At 40.4% G+C, this 24,006-nt stretch overlaps 1 protein-coding gene across 6 annotated transcripts in view; it reads right to left on the bottom strand.

Moving 5' to 3' along the window:
• The window catches only part of MBNL2 (muscleblind like splicing regulator 2), a 108,383-nt gene that overhangs the window by 16,450 nt on the left and 67,927 nt on the right, over nucleotides 1–24,006 (bottom strand). For 3 of the 6 annotated variants that reach the window (XM_082769903.1, XM_082769905.1, XM_082769904.1), the window contains 5 exons: nucleotides 17,774–17,938; nucleotides 14,530–14,730; nucleotides 13,387–13,650; nucleotides 7,125–7,178; nucleotides 6,316–6,469 (listed from right to left, as the gene is read on the bottom strand). In XM_082769903.1, coding sequence (XP_082626029.1) covers nucleotides 6,316–6,469; nucleotides 7,125–7,178; nucleotides 13,387–13,650; nucleotides 14,530–14,730; nucleotides 17,774–17,938 — 838 coding nt within the window. Of the gene's footprint in view, nucleotides 1–1,539; nucleotides 1,635–6,315; nucleotides 6,470–7,124; nucleotides 7,179–13,386; nucleotides 13,651–14,529; nucleotides 14,731–17,773; nucleotides 17,939–24,006 lie in introns of all 6 variants that reach the window. The other 3 variants (XM_082769906.1, XM_082769908.1, XM_082769907.1) reach the window with 3 other exon arrangements.

The raw sequence follows: 24,006 nt of genomic DNA, 5'->3' as shown, positions 1-24,006 counted from the left end.
CATGCACCCACAGGCTCTTGGGCCTACGAAGCCAGAGTGTCAGCCTGCTACATTACCACACCGCCTGCTACGTTACCACACCCTGAAAAGCAGGAGGGAAGGATGGTTAAATGCATCATGTGCCCGCTACACCTTCCTCCTCATCCTCCTTGAGTGTTTTCTTCATTAAAACACGCCAGCCCTCAGAAAGGAGCGCACAAAACGACAACCCTCTTTTGATGAAAACGCTAGAAGCACAAACATCACAGTCTTGGTAAACAAGCCTTTCAAAAAAATGAAGAGAAAATGGACTAGTTTGTGTTTCTTTCAGAAAGTTGGGTGTATTTCAGAGGTAGTATATTTTTCCTAGTTTATTATAAATTCTTACAGCAAAAATCTGTTTTAAATATCTGCAAGATGTTTAACCCATTTTGGGACTTCAAAAAAAGAAAAAATAAATAAACCTGCTAGTATAACATTATTAAGCAAAACATTTTCATGAATTTCCTCGTAATTCCTTGGCAGGTGGAGGGAATCATTCACTGGGTGTGCATTTCTGCTAGGTCTGCAGCAGCATGTTGGTCTGGCCAGGAGCAAACAAGGGGAGACATGCCTGGGACACAGCCCTTTTCTTTCTTTTGGCTTCTTGCTCTCTTTGCAGCTTGACCTCTCCAGTCCTGAGGGAAAAAGGGGCATCCCAGCTCATTCATGGAAGTGCCCAAGTGTGGTCATAAAGCAAGGAAAAAGCCAGGGCTGAGCCTCAGTGGAGTGAAGGGAAAAAGCTGCAATAGATACACCTCCCTATGGACCAGGTCCTACTGGAGGAGGGGGAGACCCTAGCAGAATGAAAACTGCCATTAACATAACAAACCGCAGAAGAAAAGGAGAAAGTATCATCTTGCCTAGTCTGTCTCCGCCAATAATCCTGGGGAATTGCTGAAATAATGTCCTTCCTTAGGGAAATACTCTTTCCAGGTCAAAGATATTCTTTCGAACATAAAGCAGACACGGTCATAAATACCTCGAGGACTGTTTCGATCACTAGCATTTACAGAAAACATTCAGTTTTGTTTCTCTCATTTTTTTTTTTAGCTGCCTTGTTCTGCTTGTTATTTCAGACAGCTTCCATGCTTACGAATTAGTGACTTCCACACACTGCATGGAGAAGGTTACATTAACACACCTGAATATTTGGAATCTGTGATGATCTTCATTTGAACTTAAGGAGTTAATAACAGACTATTGTAAGCAGTCCAGTACTATGGTGATTCTAACTTCAGCTGGGTTAATTACACAATAATTAGGTACAAACATCGCAACACAAAACACAGCTACATCATTATTTGCAACAAATGTTAACTCTAAATAAGTGCAACCTGTCCCACAAACACTTGCTATAAACGACTTAAAAATAAAAGTAAAAATTTGATGGGGTAAACACAGAGAAAAAAAAAATTCTCCGGGAGAATTTTTTTTGTTAAAAAAATAAAAGTAAATAAAAATCTCAGCACTCATTTAGAGTTCGGGATCTTGTGAAAGAAAGCTTTAAAAGGAGCAAACCTGATTTGCTGTGGCTGTTGCGGCGAAGGGAACACTTGTTGCAGGAGTTGTTGCTGCAGAGACAGTGGCGGCCGTAGCGTTGTGCATCATGGGTACTTTCAGGAGGGGAACCATGGAAGCAATGAACAGGAGGGTGCAGCATTATGGTAAGAGAAGTGGTATTTTTGGCATGGTGAATATCAAGAGCGGCAAGCCATCGTCATGGGTTAAACCGGCAGATGGCATGCAATCACAGTGCAAAGCGAGAAAGCGTGGCGGAGAAATAAAAAAAAGGGAAAATAGCTTATTACAAGTACAATTAAAGGAAGGTTGTCAACACAATCGGCGATTCCCAGAAAAAAAAAAAAAAAAAAAAGAGCAAGGAACATTGAAAATGCAGATGTTATCTCAAAGAATGGGATAACTTATGTAACAAGTAAGGCCTCTGCCAAAATAGCCTGGTACCTGAGAACTGTCAGAGGGACGATTTTTTTTTCTCCCCAGTGTTGCCATAAAGCACTCCAAAATAAAAGTCTGCTAAAAAACGAGAGTGTTTGGAACTGGGAAGGAAAATTGTAACTGTTTATCTTAATTTTTAAACAGAATTAAAACCAAATTATTTTCATGCATCTTCATTTTTAAGTAAGCCAGATACTTGCTGTCTTCCTTTATAATCCAATTTATGCATTTTTTTTTTCTACTAGCACTGCAAAACTGCTAGACTTTACCAGAGCTAAATTGCCATCTGCTTTGAGGCAAAAAGCAGAAGGATAATAATAATTTTCCTGATTTAAATACTATTTTGATCTAAAAAAGCAAGGTCAATTTTGTGAAAGTTGCTGCTTTTACTCATTTTAAGAATGAATTTTCATCAGCATCTTCATGAGAGAATACTAACTTCATGTTTTAAAGGCTCAATGCTTTAACTGCTTATCTGAGTAGTCCCACAAAAAAAAATCTCTGGGATGGGGCTACAGAATAGAAGGAAGATTACTTTTCCATCTTGAAGTCTGTTGCACTGGACTTCAATTTTGCATGCCCCAAATGTTCATTCCAAACGTATTTCAAGGAAGAGTAAGATTCAGATCATGGGTTTCAACAGACCCTTTGTGGATCAAAGCATGCATTTCTGGGAAACGCTGATAAAACTTTCTAACACACAGCAAAAAGGAGAAATAGGCACACCACTATGAAACTTTAAAACACTGATGAAACTTGCTGGCTTTTCCAGTATTTTATGATTTTATAGTACTAGACAATATAAAATATAAAGAGAAATAAAACTTTGAAAACTGAAAAGCAGACTGGAATTCATGATATTTTGCTTTTGCAGTGTAGTTGTTATAGCAGGTGATATCACATCTAAACTGCAGCTTCTTCTACAAATCTAAATACTGCACAAAGTCAACCAGAAGGACAAGTGAACCTTTAATTCTAGTCATTGGCTAAATCTCGCCTAGGATTTTTGAAACAAGTGAATATACATCATATACATTATAAAAGAGATCAATAAAGAAATTTGGAACCTACCAATACTGGTAGCGGGTGTCATGCACAAAACTGACCCTGCGTGTCATGCAATGATAGGTGAAAAAAGTGGATAAAGGGAAGAAACAGGTTAGCTGTTTAGAGTTAACATTCAAAGTGAGATTCAAGCATAACCACAGATAAGTAAGTTAGTTAAATGAAAGTTTAAGGTCATTCATAGTTTTGCTTTAACATAAAAATGTGATTATGTTCCTCATATTAAATTCCTACTTGGGTATATTGTATGACTTTTGGCATGTTTCTGTGTGCACACAAGATCCTTCATAAGCTCTTTCCTTCAGTACTTTTACCCTTTCATTTAGTACTACTGCAGCAACAGGTTTTTTGTTTACAGAAACATCTATGATTAAATATCACATTATTTGGCAATTTTAGAACTCACTGCATAATTCAGTGAGCTTAATGCTGCACAGATTCATCAACTTCTTGTGCAGCAGAGGAAGAAGTTAAAATGGAAGTACCTAATATCACTCTGCAGAAGCTTTGTCTAATTTATGTTTCATGTTGACATACGTGTTCTTAATGCAAGGCTTGTAGCAGAGAGGTGTTTCTGACCAGCGAAAACACTACTGGGACAGTTCCCAAGCTAAGCACATGTAAGTGTGTATGTACCCTTGCAGCAAAAGGTTCCATAGGCTTTGGTGCTGAGTCCACCTTTAGCCTTTCTAAAAAGACCAAACGAAAAGAAAAATAAAAAATCAATCAAACAAACAAACAAAAAACAACAACGTGTTTTCAGTACAGGGCATACAGCAAGCTGGTGAAGGTGAGGAGGCAAGGAGACTACCGCCACGTACACACATATTTGATATAAAATCAAATATGCTTCCTGTGTTCCTGTTTAATTATTACAGCAGCCTCTTCCCCGCCCATCACAGCAGCAGCAGCGTAACTATGAATGACCTTACGGAAGAACAACCCCCAGAGAACACACACAGTTCCTAGTCTAGCGGCCATAAAAACACTAACGAACAGCGATGGGAGGAGAGAGAGGATCTGTTGGTTTTGAGATCATTCACCAGGCAAGAAGGAGAGGCGATGAAGCAATCAAACTGATGTAAAACATGGGAAATGCAAAAATTTGGAGGTAAGCCATGCTAAGTGAAGCCCCACACGTTTTATTAGGGGAGCAAGTGGTTAAGAAAGCAGAGAGGTTATATAAAACAATTACGTTTTATATATATTCCAGCAGCAAAACTTGTCTTAAAAGTTAACTTTTTTTAACACACACGAACACACACACACAAGGAACACATTTGAAAATTATACCAGTTCAGAAAATATCACATCATCATTTAAAACCCAACAGATAACGTCATGCATTGCTCCTTAGGGCCAGGTGACATGACAGGCCTCGCACCCACCAAATCCAACCTTCTCTTGGACTTCCCAGGAAACATGGGAATATTGGATAAAGCGTCTTTAACAAAAAGCACGTTGCACCCACTCATATAGAGCGGGTTCCCTCTTTCTAGCTTCCTCCCACATCTCTCTCCTCTCTCTAATGCCCTGATGGTGTTCACAAAGAGCAGGAGGTTCAACATCTTAAGAAAGGCTTTTCACTCTGGGCCTGGGCTCCGTCTGCTTTGTTATCCCTCCCTCTTCCTTTTTGAGCTCTTGTTTTGGGCTTGTCAATAATCCGGCCCTTAAGGTTTGGTTCCAAGATCCACCCTTTCTACCATGAGAAATTTATAAGGTACTACTGTAATTACAGCCATTAGCCAGAAAGAGGGATGGACAATAAATGGCACAAAGAATGAGCTACTTAAAGAAGCACGAGCACTCAAAAAATATGGAAAATATCCAAACGCTATTTCACTGAAAAAAAAAAGTTTTAACTACTTTATTTTGCATAGTTAATTTAAGTTCTATGGCAGTTCCTTACAACAGTTATAAGCCCTGAAAGGGAGCGCTTAAGAGCAGGAGTAATGCATATCAGTACAAATTGTTAGGGTTATGATATACAATAAATTTCTACATCATTAAGCACAGGGCAGTCTTCCATTCATGTCCAAATAGGCAGTCTCAACATTTTTTAAAATACTCCCATAAAAGTCTGCATGTTTTCTGCCACAGATATTCTGGTGCACGAGTGTGCTAAAAATACAGCATTCTATAACTTGCTATTATCAACACAGGGGCACGCTCCAAGGTTGTTACTCAGGCCTTATAGCAAAATCTCATGAAGTCAATGCCATCTGTGTTTGTTTTCATCCTCAGAGACATACGGGGATGCTGATAGATTGGGCAATCCTTGCATGTTGTGTTTCATTCCCTGTTTAAACCAGCGTTATTCCTATAAACTAAAATAATATTGCTGAAATGTTAAGTGCGTTTGCAAACACGTTGTTATAAATGGTTCTGACTGCTCTCCATGATCATGTTCTGATACCAGAACATGCTATTTGTCAACCGCAGACCACGTCACATCGGTCCTTAGAGAGGATGTTCAACTGCAGAAAGTTTGGAGTAGGGGCGACTGACATAATTTAGAGGATTCTGGTGCCACTGTTTATGCAAATACCAAGTGCATTCATTCCTTCGTGGTGTTGAGGAGGAGCCCCAGCACCAGCACCGTGGTGCAGCTCAAGCCTCTGGACCTCACAGGCTTCTGCGCACTGACATGCAAAGCGCATCCTCTCACCTTTGGCTCACCCGGACGAAGAACTACAACCTCAGCTATTAGCTGCAAATGCTAGGAAAAGTACTGGTAGCGTGACAAAAGGAAAGCCAAGAGAACAAACCTGATGCCTCCAAGCCCCTTTAGTGCCGAGGAGGGGAGCAATTTGTTTTGAGGATGCTCCTGTACGGCTATGAGCAGAAGGCTCGTGCTGGGGCACCCGTTCTCACCCTGCTGCAGAGCAGCAATGGAGGGGCCATGGAGGGACACCCGTGGCATCTTCAAAGCCCTATGCTTTTCCCAGCATTTTCCCAGCAGTGTTTTGCCCTCTCATTCCCTGGGAAAGCTCTAGCAGGTGAAGTCAAAATACAGCCAAATCGATGTAGGAAAAAAGGGCGAACTGTAGGCGATGATGAAGGAGGCTATGAAAATGGAAAGCAGCCTAACGGCGTGCCGGGATTTCAGCTTGAACCCTCACACTTTGCAGAAGGAATTAAACCAGCGTGGAAATAACTATGCAGGCCTCATCTCAAGCAGGATGGGGAGCATAATAAAACCTTTCCTTAAGCGCAACTGGCTGAGGTAGAGGCTACCCTACACAACCTGGGGTCAGTGCGGGTGCAACATACCTGTCGGGATAAACGCTGCATGTTGCTGCAACTGAGCATTGGCAAGAGCCTGTTGGTAGTGCAAGACACTGGGATTGAAAACGGCACTGGCACCATTGCTTTTTTCAAGTGCTTGTCTCTTTGGTAAAGGGTGAAGAACACCGGGAGGAAAGGCCTGTAAATAAGAAAGTTAGTTAAAACGGCGTAATTTCCAAGGCATTGTCTGCAACATATACAAAAGTACAAAAACTTATTATTTTTAAAGCGGCTAAAGATGCCTTGCCATGCATATTAACTCAAAGCACAGCAATGTAAAATGAGTGAAATTTTGTTATTGATAGCAAAAGCATGGTACTATTAACCTAAAACTGTAGCAGCACATCTACTGAAAAGAAAGGCCTTTAAAGCAACGAAAATGGCATTTCCTTTAAATAGGCTTTCAAATATTATAGGGAGAAAAAACCACTTGTGTTTCATTGCCAAGTATGTTCTTTTAATTTAAGTATTGTTTCCTATTATTATATAGATTAATGGATTATGTTAAGCGTTTTCAATTACAAAAGCAGTTTTATCTCAATTCGACTTTTTATGAGGAGGTATTTAAAAATGAAACCATGTTAGGAACCAAACGAAATCGTCTGCGTTTATTACGTATGAGAATGAGATGGATAAATACGGTACCGAGTTGCCGGTAAATTAAGAGTATGTGAAATCATTTCTGGTTGATGTTCAAAAGAAAGCGGTACAAATTTCATTAGTTGCTTCTCCGAAAAAAAAAAATAAAATAAAAAAAAGCTACATGCAAAGCAAAAGGTGAAAGGTCAAAGTACCAGGTCTACAGTTGCTTCGAGAGGTCGCTTCATTGCTTTGGCAGTCGACTGAGTCTTTTAATAACAGGCAGCGAGCACATGATGGCAGTGGGCCAATGGGAGTCAAGCGAATTAACATACAGGTAAACAGCAAGCAGAGGTGCGTCATGGGAACGGCATTGCATTGTGGATAGGTGAGAAGGAAAAAAATATTCTGAATGCAATATACAACATACAAAAAACACTAGGCATGCACAACAACAAAAATGTCTTCTAAAGAAATGAATATTACACTTTCGAATTAGTACTGAAGCAAAAACGCATCTACTATACCTTAGTTAAAAGCATATAAGAGAGTAAAATATAGATGTTTGAAATTCAGGAAAGTTGAGTAAAACAGCAGCTTGCAGACACTATTAAGCATTTTATAAACACTTCACAGAGATGCAGAGAGTTTTAAGGATACTCCTACAAGAATTTCTGATAAGTTAGTTGAGTCAAATTTGCCAACAAAATCAATTTTGAACGCTGGATTTTCAAATCCAAAGCACTAGGGAAAGTTGTAATGCATTACAAATGCTACTGATGCTTGAGTTTGCAAGGTGAGGGTCTTAGGTAATGAAACCACGAAATTCAATAAGTTTGGGATTCAAAACGAGAGGTTCCCCTCTTCCAATACAGACTACACAGTATGTCTTACACTAACTTATCATTAATTCCTTATTTTTTTCCCTACAAGTGGGTCATTGTTGTAGATTTTTTTTTCCTTGTGACTTACCACATTACATTGAGAGGAAAAAAACCAGCCTTTCAGAATTTAAAGCATATTTTCTAAATTTCACTACAACCTTCAGTACCAGCTTGGGGAGCAGGGAGTGAAAACACTGCTCCCAGCTTAAAAGTGAACATTAAAGTATGATTTACAATACTAGTTCAACATTATTATTTTTTTTTTTAAAGAAAATATGTAGGCATAGTACATAGACATATAAATTTATGTATATTTTCATTGTAAGATTAAACCTATGGCTGATACGATGACATTCTTTGAATTTTTTTCATATAAAATATTACTTCTGAGTTTTGTAGTGCAAATAATGTTTATAAACCTTCAGAAAGAAAGGACAATTTACTTATAAATCAGATGTTTTATTTTTTTTACAGGCACATGCTGATATTTAGCTTTTTTTAGGATATGCCAATTATGTCCATCTTGACATCAGTATGTGGAAATGTGGAACAAAAGTATAAAAAAGAGGACAAGGCACAAAACACCTACAAATAGCTTATGGTCATGGTATTAGCTAGTGCCAATAGGTTATTTTGCAGGATAGACCTTGCTTTCCTCATTCACAGCTCTGTTGCAGGTACTTTACACAAAGCTTTCCTTGGCTCCCTCCTCAACTCTCCTGCAGCACATTTCTGGATTTTATATACCTAATCTACAGGATTTGCTCATCTGTCTGGGTCAAGCCCTGGATATAACAAGAAACACCTGATGCCAATGAGGATGTGGATAGCCTTCTTGCATCTCAGCATGGTGCTGTGCTGTGCAGCTGATGTGTGGTACCTACCACAGGGGACATCGCTCCGGTAAGCTAACACAGCCTCAGACCCACTCTGCATCCACTCCTGATGGAAGTCTACATGGAGGTGAAGTATCAGAACTGAATTTAGCATTATGTGATGGTGAAGCCCATAAATTCAAACCAACATCAGTAAGAGTAGAGCATTTCAGTTAATTACCTTTATTATCCAAAACCAGGTATTATCTCACTTGTTTTCTTACTATCTCTGTATTTCTGATTGCCTTTCTCCACCTCTTCTCCATGCTCTTCTGCCCCTTATCTCCCTACTTCGAAGCTTTTTACTGGCTTTCATCTCATCTTCCATACCAAGTTCAACCCAAAAGCTTTAAATTGATCTGTTTCTAGACCTTTGACCTTGATTCCTTGTGGTCTTCCTCTCTTTTCAAGCTTTTAGACTGCCTATCCACTCCTCCCTCCTACCTTTATGTTTCATTTTGTCCCGATGGTAAAAGCTTTTGATTCTTTCTGTTCCATCAGCTAAACTCCTCAACATTTAAGCTCCTACATAACTAACAACCAAAAAATAAACAGTTACAGACTAGATAGGAAAATGCTATGGAAAGCAAATAAAGATAATAATAAAAATTGTCAAACAATCTGAGGCATAATATTTTTCTGCCATATGCCACATCTGTATGCTATAATGCATCCTGGAATATGAGCAAGATACACATGACTGCATGGATGAGCAAGGAGCTCCTGACTAAACTTAAACATAAAGAAGAGAAGCACACAAGAAGTGGAGAGATGACCTATAGGGGCATGGCCTCAGCATCCTTGGTAGAAGAGGATCAGGTTAGGGAACATTTAAACAAACTGGATGTTTACAGGACCTCATAAGATGCATCAGTGGGTGCTGAAGGAGCTGGGAAATGTCATACAATGAGAGGCCACTCTTACCAATCTTTGCAAGGTCATTATGACTGAGGCAAATTCTGAAAACTGAAAGAAAGTAAATGACACCCCTATCTTCAAAAAGGGAAAGAAGGGAACGACAGGTCAGTCAGCCTTACCTCAATGTCTGGGAAGGTGATGAAGCAAATCCTCCCGAAAACCATCTCCAGACACAGGAGAGCCAAGAAATTGATGGGGACTAGCCAGCACAGATTTATGGAGTGGAAATTGTGCTTAACCAACTTGATAGCCTTCTACAAGACTGGCTTGGTAGATGAGGGGAGAGCAATCAATGTTGTTTCTCTTGACTTAGGAAGGTTTTCTACACTGTCTCCCATTTCACTTTCACAAACTCATTTAGTACAGGCTAAATAAGTGGAAGGGGTGAAGTGGATTGAAAACTGTCTCAACTGCCAGGATCAAAGAGTTGTGATCAGCAACATAAAGTCCAGCTTGAGTCCAGTCAGCAGTGGTATAAAACTGGGAGGAGTGATTTATATATCAGACAGCTGTGTTGCCATTCAGAGGGACCTAGACAGGTTGGAGAAATGGGCATGGAGGAAACTCATGTTCAGTAAAGGGAAATAACATATCAAGCACCTGGTGAGGAACATCCACAGCCAGCAGTATGTGCTGGGGGCCACCCAGCTGGTAAGCAACTTAACAGAAAAGGTCTCTGGGATCCTGGTGGACACCAAGATGAACATGAGTCTGCACTGTGCCTTCGCAGCAAAGGCAGCCAACAGTGTCCTGGGCTGCTGTGTCCTGGGATGCACTGGGAAGAGCATCACGACCAGGTTGAAGGAGGTTATCCTTCCCCCATATCCACCTCTGGTGAGGCTGCGTATGTCTTGCTATGTCCAGGTCTGGGCTCCCAGTGCAAGAAAGAAATGGACATACTAGAAATAGTCCCATAGAGAGCCCCAAAGGTGATGGAAGGAATGAAGCATCTCTCATATGAAGAAAGGTTGAGAGACCTTAGATTGTTCAGTCTGGAGAAAAAAAGATGCAGGGCGATTTCAACAGTGTGTATAATAAAATAGGGGAGTAAAGATGGAGCCAGGCTCTTTTCAGTGGTGCCCAGCGACAAGAGAAGGGGCAATGAGAACCAACTGAAACACAGGAGATTTTATTTAAATATATTTAAATTATTTAATTATTTAAATTATTTAAATATAACTTAAACAAATTACTGTAAGCATGATTTAATCATGCTAGAAGAAGTTTTAGAGTCTCCAACCTTGGAGACATTCAAAAGCCAACTACGCATGATCCTGGGCAGTCTGCTCTAGCTCATCCTATTAGAGCAGGGAGGGTGGACTAGACAGTCTCCACAGGTCCCTTCCAACCCCAGCTATCAATTCACATTTTAATTTAGGCTGTACATTATTCTGTGACTTTGCATGCTCTCTGATGCTCCACATGAATACCTGCAGCTCCCTGAGTACAATGATGGATGACTATCTTCTAATGAGCTTTGGATTTACGCTGCATGTGGTTTATAGCCTCTGTCACAGTGTCTTTCTCCTTTCTTTTTAGTTCATATTATGAGGGTCACCTAAGACATCCGAGCAAAATTTCCTTAACTTTAGTGTACAGAAGTACAGGCAGGGTATTTTCTGGTACCAGACTGCAAACTTCATTGACCTTCAGTGTTCTTACAAGTTCTGCCTTCAGTGCTGTAACCCCATCCACAAAGCTCACCTACAAGAATGCCCTCTGGACCAGAGCAACGCAGACAATTCCCCCATGAAGGAAAACCTCTTAGACACAGTTCATCCTGGGAACAACCTCCAAGTGAGTCCTATAGTTAGGCATTCATATTTCTGCCTTATTTTTTCTCTCTAGATCCAATTAAGTATTCTTGTTCATTCTTGGGAAGCCTTGCAGGCATGTGTCTTTTCTACCACTTTTTTGTTGTTGTCGTGCTGGTGATTTTTCGTTCACTTTATCTGATTGTTTCAAGTCTACATTAAATAAAAAAACAGTTGGATTGAAAAGAATCTTTTCTGTTTGACAGTCTAAATATTCCATGAAAATATTCTGTATATATTTTTCTGCAAAAAGTTACCCTGAATTACAGGTCCCAGTCTTCTTCCTCCATGACATTAGAATGCTAACATTTCAGTTCTGTCTTTCCAAAGATGCTTCATCTTGCTTTGAGGCTAATGCAACTCCAATTATGGCTTATTTAAAATCACAGGATATCTATCCAACGATTACTGAAGCGCAAAAAAAATGAATCCCCTCATCTCTCTCCTTTCTTCTTTAGTATTCTGTCTAGAAATATTACATTCTCTAAATGGTCAATAAATATTGCACAATAGAAGCTAATTAGAATAAAAATACAATCTCCTCTGCTTTAATTTCCAGATGGTATTCAATTTCCGCAAGCACAGGAAAGTTTAACTAAAAATCATCATGTGTAAAACAGTCACTGGGAAACTATATGAGAAAGAATTTACAACTTTAAAATTTTTCTTCTGTTTGTAGGTTTACTTTCTTGCATAACTTATCCTTTGTTCCTCAAAAAGTCTGGTCTTTGCTCATTTGCTAAATACAATAGCTTGGGGTAGTTATATACTGTACTGTATTGTGTTTCTGGTAGGCTCCTTACCCAGAGAATAACTGTATTGTCTGTCACTATTGTATGCACTGCCCACAAGTCCACAAACCACATCTGCTTAATTATTCCTCCAGTGCCAGCAATGAGGACAACGATTCTTTGATTTACTGCCAGCAATTTTGTCTCCCAAGACAAATCCTGCATGCTCGATTTATTTAACTTTATCAATACCACTTTACTTAAATTTAACAACTTTCCTGGTAGCAACCATAAGAGATAACCAATACTGGTAAAAGGACGGGCTGACTTGTCTGAACAGCTTTCAGTAAGAGCTTAAAATTTCTGAAAATAGAAAGTCCTCAATCTCTTTTTTTTTTTTTTTTTGGCTACACTCACTCTGCTTTTTCTGAACTATTTCTGAACTATTCTTCTATTTCTGAACTATTTCCATTTTAGTTACCTGCTTTTTAACACCATTATTCTAATAGAAAATAGAAAGGCATCATGGAGAGATTCAAGTAACTTGCCTTGTCAGTGGGAGAGGCAAGAAAGGTCTCTTAGCATGAGACTCATCTCCCCTAACCAAAGTGCAAAAAGATATAGTCAACACTTCTTAGGCAGTGGGGAAAGATCTACAGAGGACAATTCTTCCTCTTCTTTCTGTGATGAACAAATGAACAGCATGGATGAATATGCAGGTTTTTCTCCACCGCCTCTGAGGTGGGACCAAAGTGTCTGGGTTAGGCTCAGGTATCTAACTGAATGACATCTTGATACAGGTCTCTCTTCTACTACCAACCTCCGAAGCAAAAACCGTCTCTTTGCTTTTCTTCCTTTTCTTCCAAATTTCCACATCTATATATTTCAGAGTTTTCAGAGCTAAACCAGCATATCCACGCCTGTTTTCCAATGGACATTGAACAATTTTATTTCTGTTTGGAAATACGAGGGGCAAATTTAACATATAATCAAGGCAGAGAACAGAAGTGGTATAGAGTGTCATTTGCTTCACTGTCTTGAATAGAAATACAGCATTCAAATACGGGAATGAAGAAAAAGAGCGCTTCCTCCCATCAAGCAATACTAGCAATTTTATCAATTCTTATCTTTTTACCAAAAAAAAAAAAAAAAGCAAAAGGGAAAAAGAAAGTATAAGCAAACAGCATTAAATTGAAGCAAAATAGGCATCAAAGAGCTTCTGTCAAGAAAAGCAGCCATATATGCCAGCACTTACCATCACAGTCGCAGCTGCCGCAGCTGCCTGGGCTGCCACCGCAGCCTGGTTGGCTTGGTGTTGCGCCGCTTTGATTTTGGCCTGCAAATGTGCAGGAGGGTGAAAATACTTGCATTTCTCCCTCATGCAACGACCTTTTATGTAATCCATACACACGGTTACGGTGTTGTCGTTTGTGTCAATCATTGTGCTGTCTGCCGGATGTGCAAAGCGGCAATCAGTCTCTCCACGCGCACAGTTGCCCCGCTGGAACTCCCTGCACACCTACGTGCAAAACAACACTGGTTGCAACCCGAAACGGCAGGGAGAGCCCATGTCCCCCCAGAAAGGACCATCCCCTTCCCCGGTGAGATCACTGAATCCGATTTAATAAACCCATTATGTTCTTCTGGGAGAGGGAAACGCGTCTATTTTACCCTTGCACATTGGGCTCCTCAGGTAGCTTTGTGGTATGGTGGCTAAACGGACATGGAACAGAAACATTCCCAAATGTCTCTCCTTTTCCTGCTTAGAAAACAGCTGGGAAGGATTCTTACTGAAGAAACTGCCCCTGCTAAACTAGCTGAGACTCACAAAATGTTCAGTCCCTTTCTAACTGTAGTTTATATTCTTGCAACTCCACTGCTATGGATGCAGTTCCTCTTGCTGATACATGAGGTAGAGAGTCTACAAATAAAGCGGACATCCTCCTTAAAAATAATTAAATGAATAGAATGGACAAGCTGATTTTTCTAAGGAGAATATAATAAAATAATAAGAATATAATATAATATAATATAATAATATAATAATATAATAATATAATAATATAATAATACTGCAGTGACAATGTGCTTGCTAGGTATTTCACCAAAGCATACCTTTACGGTCATGCAAACTTGAGGTTTATTTGAAGAGATGAAGTTTAAGAAAGATGAATCTTCATGTTGATTTCTGTGTGTTAAATTTGAGCAAATGCACTACCTTATAAATGTATTTAATTACCACTGGCTGCAAGTGTAGGAATTCTGTCTAGTTATGATGTCTACACTTTGAGCAACTATATTTCAGCATAGTTTCCAAAATAATGCTTTTTCTCCTCCAGGAGCTTCCCTACAGCCTGACAGAGAATCACATTTCTAGTCATGGTGGTGCCCACAATACCTCCAGTTTATCAGTCCTGAGGAGTTTCTGAGTAGCAGTTGAACCAGGGACTGAAACCGGTGGACTTCCAGGAACAATGACAGGCGGCGTGGGTAGGATCTCGGTCGGGACTAAGCCAACTCCCGGTGTTACTGGCGTTAGGTAAGGAGCAAAGCTAATAGCCGTGTTCGTTCCTATTGTGGGACCCACTGGAAATGTGGGCTGCAAAATGAAAACACAGACCAAGATGAAAAAACCCTTAATCAAGAGCTTATTAGTTGTCTTTTGCATGTTCTCCCTGGCGCCGATTCATTTTCTTAATCAAAGAATTTCAAGCAGCTGGCAAAACACACAGCATATTCTCTTCTTTTAATCACGTAATACATTCCAGCTGCATACTAGGAACTGCACATTGTAGCTCTGCTATTGGAAAAGAGGCTGCCACTGCAAAGGAAGTCCCACTGTGAACCTGAATCTCTATGGAGGTCCAGCTTATATTGCAGGCTTATTTACACATCAAAAAATTGAAATAACAGAACTTTATTGCTTTTCCTCAATACCTACTTTCCTTTGGAAAACAGGCTATTCTTTCAAAGTACCAGATTTCACAGGTGAAGCATTATTACCTATATTAAATCCATATTTCTAGTAAGACTATAGATAATGAACTCTTTGGCATGTAACTTCCATCTTTTTGCATGCTGTATTCAGCCAGCTCCTGCAATTGGAGGAGTTGCTATGGCTCACACATCAAAAAGTCTCACCTTTGCAAATGTTTGTGTGCTCAGCTGTCACCAGTGGCAAGCAGAATAAATATTATAATCTCAGCTGGACACAATATTTAGAAAGCGATTACTCAGACTTAGCTTGAGTTCATCTTACAAAAAAAAAAGGTTGATTGGAAGGAAAGATAAGGGTCTAAAAATCCGTTTCGTGCCTCCTTAGAGCAAGTCAGTGAAGTCACGACCAGAAGAAAGAGCACTTGTGTAACTCTAAAACCCAGCTCTACCAAGGCAGAATAGTGGGTTTGTCACCACCAGCTCCAAGGGGGGTAGAAGCAGAACATCACCATGGTCAGACCACGGTCATGACTGGAAAGTGATTTAGCTCTGCAGAGCAGATGTTTACTCCAGAGAGTGAAGCCATAATGGTAAATAATTATGATTATAAATGCAAAACTCTGCAGAAACAGTACAAATCTGACATTAGCTTTGTCACAAATTAAGTCCCTGAGTAAACTGGCAGCTAGAAATGAACCATGGAATAGCTGAACACTAGAGATGGACTTAGGAAGACTTAAAAACACTTAATGAAAGAAGAAAGTCTTTCTCATCAAGGTGGCCTGCATACCCTTGGTTCCAGAAGGGAAGCCAACACACAAACTATACAGAAAATATGCAAGAGAAAGCACACAAGCTAGAAGGTTTACTTCTAGTTTTTGTTTGTTTGTTTGTTCGTTGTTTTTTTACTAAATTATAACTGAGTTTCAGTTAGTACCAAGAAGATGCTGAGAGCAGCACATTAGCCAAGATAGCCAACTGTACGGAAATGGCATCTATTTGCCCTAGAGCGTTAGAAGTGAATAATGCTCTGTTTTTATCAGAGATCAAAACTGCTCGATATCAAATAGCATGGTTTATATGCCAAGTGTGAGCTAAATTATTTCGAGCATAATAATGAAGATTTATATGAAACAATGGTTCAACTATTTTAGGGACAGTATGTGTTATGTAAAATATAAATACCATCTTTGTATCAGATACAACTTTAAGGATAAATCTACATGTCAAATGACTTCTATGGAATTTTCTTCTACATTTTATCCATTTGGTCAAGGGTGAGTCATCTTAATCAGGCAATTTATGCATGACAGAGAAATAAAACTCTCCACTTTTATCACAGCCATCAGTACAGAAGGCATTACTTCAATGAAATTGTAAAGTTCAAATGATAAAATGAGTGAGTAGTAAAAAGCATGATTTTGCCATTTCCAATTTTTATTCATAATACCAAGAAGTTGAATCTTTTTATTATTCCATGAAAACTTTTTTTGGTGAAAACTTAAGCAGTAGAAAATCAGGAAATACCAAAACACGTCGTGACAATGTATCAAGATACATCTTCCATACATACTGAAAGCTGATAAACATGTACCTGAAACTCAGGGACTTCTGACACCCATTTTTTGCTCATGCCTTCCACCTCACGGCAGATGTTTCAAGTGTAAAACCAGGCATCTGGGGGCAGTTAATGTAGCCAAATACAGATGTCCTAACCTGAGATGCTTATACTTATCTCCTTTGACAGTTCATGGAAAGACAAAGGCACTTAAAAGAAACCAAACCATATAATCTGAATGCAGATTTCTGAAACAAGCCAGGTGAATGGTAATTAGAAATGCCTATTTCTTTTGATAAACTATCAAAGGATTTAGGAAGCCCAGCGTAAAATTTGATGCCAATGCTGTATACGCCTCAAGTTAGAGAAAGAAATCTCACTCCAGTGCCTTACAGTGGGCATTCGAATTGAGAAAATATCATATGTGAAAAGTCTTGTTCAGATTACGTGTCTCTGGAAGTCTGGTGCAATGAAGAGCTGAACTGCAAAGGCAGTCCACAGCAACTGATCATTTTCATGTACAGCCCAAAGTTGTTGCAGGACACTATTTTTATGTCACCTACTGGATTTGAAGTGTTCCAGGTACCATGTGAATTACCTTAAAATAAATCACAGAGTTTGTAGGTGGACGTATCATCAGTTCTTATTCTGGGACACTTCAGATCAGAAGAGAGAGAGAAATCATTACCCTGAATGACATTACCCTTTTTTCCAGGTATTGGGATTAAATACTGCTTGAAGTCACTCAAATTCACAGGCTTCTGAGAGGGGAACTTTGCAATCCTACTCAAATAACTTACTAACAAATTATTGTTATACAACTTTACACCTCCAGAGATATTATAGGTAAAATCCTTGCAAATCTAGACAAAACCTAACAGGAACTGAATGAAGGAAAAAAAAAAAAAAAAAAAAAGAGATAAAAAGGAAGTGAGTCTAGGATAAAAAAGGTATCAAATCTCCAGCAACACTCCTTCATCTCTTCAAATGCAAATATAAATGAAAATATTTCTAGCATCTCAGCAGTTCCCTAAATCAACAGATGGTGATTATTTTTATTGGTACCACTTTAGAGAGCTTTTGTGGGTCAATATATTCTTCTACCTTAACTTACTTACCGATAACACCACCAGAGAAATAAACTTACCACTGGCTGTAGTGGTGTTCCTGGAAACATAAACTGCATTTGCTGGGCAAGCATTGCTGCTGCAGTTTTTTGTTGGATTAAGTTGTTCCTGCCATTGATTTCCAGTTGAGTTTTTAAATGTGTTGGTGGATGAAGGTACTTGCAGTTCTCCCTTGTACAACGACCCTGGAAAAAGAAGTCACACTAATTGGTCTATTGCTTTTGATGATAGCTTAATGCCCCGCAGCACAATATTACACCACAAGCTAAGCGAGCAGTAATGAAATGCAGGGTGTTTCCTGGGAACTGTGTAGCAGGCTGGGAGGAGCTGATGGCCTTGAGCTCTGCCTCAGCCCACTACCTCTGACTGATTGTTAAGGGTATTAGCCACGGACAAGGAGAAAGGCTTTGAAAATTGTTGATGGCACTTTCATTGTTAAGTACAGATCACTGCTGTACAATTAATAGGCTGAGTATTATCCAGGCTGCCTGAATTGCCTCTCATGGTATCTTGGCTTGGGTACCCAGTGTAACCATACCATAAATGTTTTTATGAATTACATTACATTATGAATGATAAATGTAAGCCTCCTTTAAGAGAAATACTTCTTGTAAGTACATTATATTAAAAAATCACCGTGTGGCAACTCTCTGCTTGTGTTCTCTTGTACGTTCATCCTTATTACAGTCCACTGCCTTCTGGCCTCCTGTTTTTATTACATCATATAAAACTTTGCCTCCTGTTTTTATTGCATCGGGTAAAACTTTGAACTCTTTCCATTCAGGTATAAAATAACAGAAGTCGAGTCGGTATTTTTGGAGCCTAAATTCAGTAGAAGTGCATGGGGCTAAATCTGAAGGTGCACAGCAAAAGGAGACAGCCTGAAGACAGGGGTTTTAGATAGCTATGAGATAGTACAGACAACAGAAGCTGGATTATTTTGGAAAGTTGATGGTGGGCAGCCATCCTTTAGGTGATTTGTGTTGGAGGTGATGGGCATGGAGCACACCTCTACAACAACTGACTACATGTTGGCCAAAAGGTTGGCAGAGCAGTGTAAGAAGTAGATGCATTTTCCCCCAGAAAAGGAAACTGTAGGGTGCACTAGCAGGTCGTGTATCTGCCTCTGCAGCCGCAGGGCTGGACTTGGTGAGATCGGCTCTTTGACAACATGGCTCATAAATTGTCACGAAGTTTTGAGAGCTGTGACCGGAGGACCTAGGGCATTAGTCAAACTCGAAGTGACACACTCAACTTGCAGAAACAAGTTTCCAAATTGAGACCTTTTTTAGAAGTGCTTCTTAAACTTTCCATTCTCTGGTATGAGCACTTTGTAATGCTTTGCCAGGCAGGAATACCCTCCTATAGCCTCGAGAACATTAAGATCCCTGTGAGAGAACATCACACAGCACACACGTACTCGGATGCCGCGTATGTGTTCACGCACACACACTTTTTCCTCCAAAACCCTCTGTATGCTTTGGATGTCCCAGAATGGCAGTATTAATGTCACACTTTTTACTCACACACTGAAACGCTCCTGGTTCCAGCTCTAATCTGCGATAAGGACTTAATAGCTACCTGTGCAGGAGAACATTAAACACGTCTAGGAATGCTCTCCAGCACCGAGGCCAAGGGGAATGCAGACAGCTATTTCCACACCATTAAACCACGGAGAACAGCCCTTACCTGCTGCTAGCACCAGAACAGCCCCTGGATGCTGTGACTGTACTGAATGGCAGAGGCCAAAAGGAGTTCAGGAAAGCTAAAAATTTCAGTCTATAGACAGCTACGCCTCAGTGCCCAGGAACATTACTTGGTGCTCTTTAGACATGCTGGTATAGGTGCAGCCATTTTCAGCTCTTCCTCCTTATTTCCACGAGTCACTAATTCTGAGGGTTTTAATTATGCACCCAAAAGGAAAGTCACTTTGTCAGCTGGCATAAGGAGAACCAGAAGTCGTCACGATTCGCCTTGGACAAAGCAAGAGGCAGGCTCTGCCATTCATGGGGTAATAAGGCCGTCGCCTTTACAATGTTAAATGGGAACATGTTTACCCGTGAGCGCGGCAACGAGCGTGTGCTTTTATGTTGGCTGATGAGGATTTCCTGATTAAGACATTTTTAACTGAGACCTATTTAACCTTAATCTAATTTGTATGTAACCTTAATCTAATTTGTATGTAAATGGTTCATACAGCAAATGTGAAAACGAAAACAGCAAAATAAAATCACGTAAATCTATCTGATGGAAATATCTACCAATGCAAATGAAAGTGATCCTCAATTAGGGAGTAACTTTCAACTGCCATGGCATTTGAAGTACCTCAACTTTGAAGTAAGCCTACAGTGAGCACTCCACTGCCACCTCCCAAAGCACATGGCTAGCATACACCATCGCTTCAAGCTCTGCAAAGCAACCCACAGAGCACAAAAGACTGGTTATTTCAGAAATTTTTTCAAAATAATCCAAGCACATAAAAATTTACTCCATTCTCTGAAGCTATTCATGTTTGTGCTTCATTGACTAGTTTTTTCGAGCTCTTGGTTAGCAATGAACTTGTGTAGCCCCGTCACGCTGCTATAGACGCACTGTAAACAGATCAAGCCTTGTTAAAATGAAATGACCCAAAATAAATGGCAATGGAATGAGCACTGAAAATAGTGAGCAGATGAATCCCGTCCTAGCTACCAAAACAAAATAAATTCTGAGACCCAGTTTCACTTTTTGGACCTTCAGTGGTTGGGGGAAAATGCCTGGAAGCGATTTTTCATTTCTTTGGCGAGAAATGCTCCGTGCCCCTATGAACTGCTGATGGGAACAGTTTCAGAGCAGAACTGGGCTGATTCCCAACAACTGATCAATGCAAGAATGAAAATTCGAACTTGTGGTATCACCTCAGTCAAATGTGACCCTGGATTTTTTGTTTATTGAAATGTCAAAACCAAAGTCCAACTGAGATGATAGCAACACACCAACCCAACAGCAGAACATAGCACTGTGCACAAAGTGCTGGAGTATTCACCTTGTTGGGTCTACAGTAAAGGCCTACTTTGGATTCTTGTAGAAAAACTACTGTAGTAGCAGGCCTCCTCAAAACAAATACAGAGGCAAAACCAAGTGGTTTGAGTTTAGGGTGCGTGAATATCAAGCCTCTGGAGTGAGGCTTGGTCCATCGCAGTAGCTCAGGAGCTGCTCCATAGACTGCCTGGTGCACAGCAGCACTAACTGCGTTTGAAGGATGAGGCAGGCAGGCAGCAGGGAAAAGCATTGCTTCATACAACTTTTAACCCACTCCCACATATGAGTCAGAGTTCTGAAACAGGGTGTGCAGACAGATTGGTTTGAAACTTGTGCCCTAGAAACTGCTTTCGCCCATGAAGTGAAGGTTATCAACATGCACATCACAAGCAGTTGCTCAGTTCCCATACAAATTCTCTTGAGAAGCTCACTCGCAGTGAGCTGTCTCCCTACCTGTAATTGATAGTAACGATGAATGGATCTCAGATTAAGTTCCCAGTGCTCTGTTACTCCCTTCCCTCATCCAGGAAGCATGGCACCTACCTCTGACCTCTTCGTTTTTCTTGCTTGGCTCTCTACAGCTAGCCTAGCTGTACATGACACTTCAGGCAGGTAATGGAAAGTTTCAGCAGAAACACTACTTTCCTACTGCTAATTATGCAGACCGAGGACGTGCTGTGGCTTGTGGCTGGGGTGTGCCAGAGGTTTGTTCCCGTAAGGAAGTGGGAGGCAGAAGGGATGCACATGGGGAGCTGGGAACACAACGGGGCTCAAAGGGCCCAGGTGCAGCAAGGGGCGACTCTGCTTCCATAGGGTCAATGGTCTGGAGAGCAGCTACCTGCCTGGCTTGGTGCCAAACCCACGTCCCTTAATGAGCTGTGGCACACCACCGACTTCTTCCGAAATCAATAGATTTCCCTAAAAAGACCAATATGTAGTTTGCCGAAAACCAGTGGCACAAAACAGCCCAGAGACTGGAGTATATTAAAAAGTCAGGAATTACAATTTCAAAATAAGCAAAAAGAAGTGAGTGCAGAAGTAAACCACCTTAACCGTGCATATTAAAATACTGAGAACCCATTTCGTGACTGCAGATTGTATAGCCACATCTCTTTATTTAATATTTTATAAATCCACAGCGTTTTTCAGTATTTTACCATTGCTTTAATGGTAACAACAATAATAATAATTCATCCAGGCCCGGGCTGGGAATTGCCTATGCATAATAATGAGTTAGTTTTTACCTACTAAAATTACCTTTATCTCTCGTAAAAATAAGATGCTTGAATTTTATTATATATATATATAAACAAAATAATGTGTTGCTTATCTTTTAAGCTGAGAGTCAACTAATGCATCCACAAGCATTTTGCTCACCTACTGAAGGCTGCTTTTAAGGCAGGGGTCAATGCATATTTTTAGCATGCTTAGCATAAAAGCCCAGTAGTGAATGGAACAGCCCCAATCTGTACAGTCAGTCCAGAACTCCTGTGAGGTGCTTTTCTGCATCATTTTTTTGTTTGTTTGTTTTTCTAAAGCAGGGGCTAATTCAGGTTGGAATGAATTTTGAGAGGCCCCCAGTCAAAGCTGCTCAGAGCAGGGTCAGCCCTGAGGTCAGACCAGTCAGGTCTTGAAAATCTCCATGGATGGAGCCTGCACAACCCCTCTGAGCATCCCGCTCAACTTCCTCAAGATGAGGAAGTTTCTCCTTGCTTTCATCCTGAACCTGACGTGTTTTGGCTTACGTTGAGTGTCCTGCATCCTGCCACCATGCATGGCTGTAAGGAGCTGGGCTGCACCTTCTGGACACCCCCTTGGTGGTCGTCAGGGCTGCTCTACCAGGAGCATCATTACACATTCAATATGTTTAGAAGACAGACTGCCTGATGAGGAGCAGAAATGGGGAGGCCTACTTCTTTGCAGATCCCTTGTTCCCATCCCTCTCCCCAAGGTATGTCCAGTTACCCCCACATCAGCTCTCTGTAAGCTCCCAGATTCCTTCTGTACCCCACGTCCATCCCTCCCTTTTTCCTCCCTTCCCACAGCACCCTCCCACCTCTCCTGGCTGCAGACTGGCACACAGGTCACGCAATAAATATAACTTGCTCCAGCTGCGCATGTCCTAAACAGCCAGCCAAAATGTGCATGTGGCTGGCAGGCCACACTCGTGAGCAGCAGCTCAGTTTATGCTGTAGCCTTTTCCTTAGCGGGGCAGTAATTTGGATCTCTGTCTTCCACCCAGACACAGATTTTTTGTGAGAACTCTTTCACATCAAGTGATACGTCTTTGAGACGTCTGTTTCTAGTAAAGTGGCCTGAAATTGGCCAGGGTGTTCAAAAGTTATTGGGGTGCAAAGCTGACACTGACAAAAATACAGAGAGTGCAGTTATGCCAAATCTGCTTCCTTAAGAAAATGAGTTCAAACTAACAAATGCAGATGAAATTGTGTGATCTCTGAGGATTAAATATGCAACTTTAAGAAAAAAAATGTTTATGACATTCAAGACGAATAGTTTTAGAAGACATTTGAGCAACTGGTTTTACAAAGGTCAAAAAAATTTCTGGTTTCCAGCTAGACACTTATCGATCCCAACATTTCCTGGAGTTAGAAAAACAACACACACAAACAAAAAATCAACAAAATCAACCAACCAAAAAAACCCTCCTGATGCTACAATCACCTCTCCAACAGAAATAAATAAATAAATCTGTAATTCCATATCATACAGCTTCAGCAAACTTTCCACATGCTTGTAAAGACCAGATCAAACTCTAATATACTCTATGCATTTGCAACTGTGGGCATGCCAGTCAACAAGACATCACCTGCTCTTGATATTGATATTAGATACCTGAAGATATTACATGCTGTTCAGAGCTTGGCTGAGTAAGAGCTATCACTGGCCCCTGTCTGGGATGGTGGCAGCACACGGCAAGAATAGCCACAGAGACAGCAATGTCAGCAGCTGTGGAGGTACCTATGCCATAAATACTTCTCTGGAAGAGTTTCTGGTGACAACTCTTCTTTTCCTTTGGGATTCTTCTTCAGCAACCCCTTGGCAAATTCTGGTTGGGAATGAGTATGTCCTCACCCAATAAATTTAACAATTTCACCATTGCATAAATAAGGAAGTTGTCATTTAAATGATCTTGGGCTCTGTAGGGCCAAAAAACAGACCCGGTAAATATGAGGGCAGGGTATTTTTAGATGACCAAAATACAGGGGCTTAT

Source organism: Aythya marila (genome assembly GCF_965140915.1).
Source record: "Aythya marila genome assembly, chromosome: 1".
In the NCBI taxonomy this organism is placed as follows: Eukaryota; Metazoa; Chordata; class Aves; order Anseriformes; family Anatidae; genus Aythya; species Aythya marila.
This window is presented reverse-complemented; position numbering and strand designations above follow the sequence as displayed.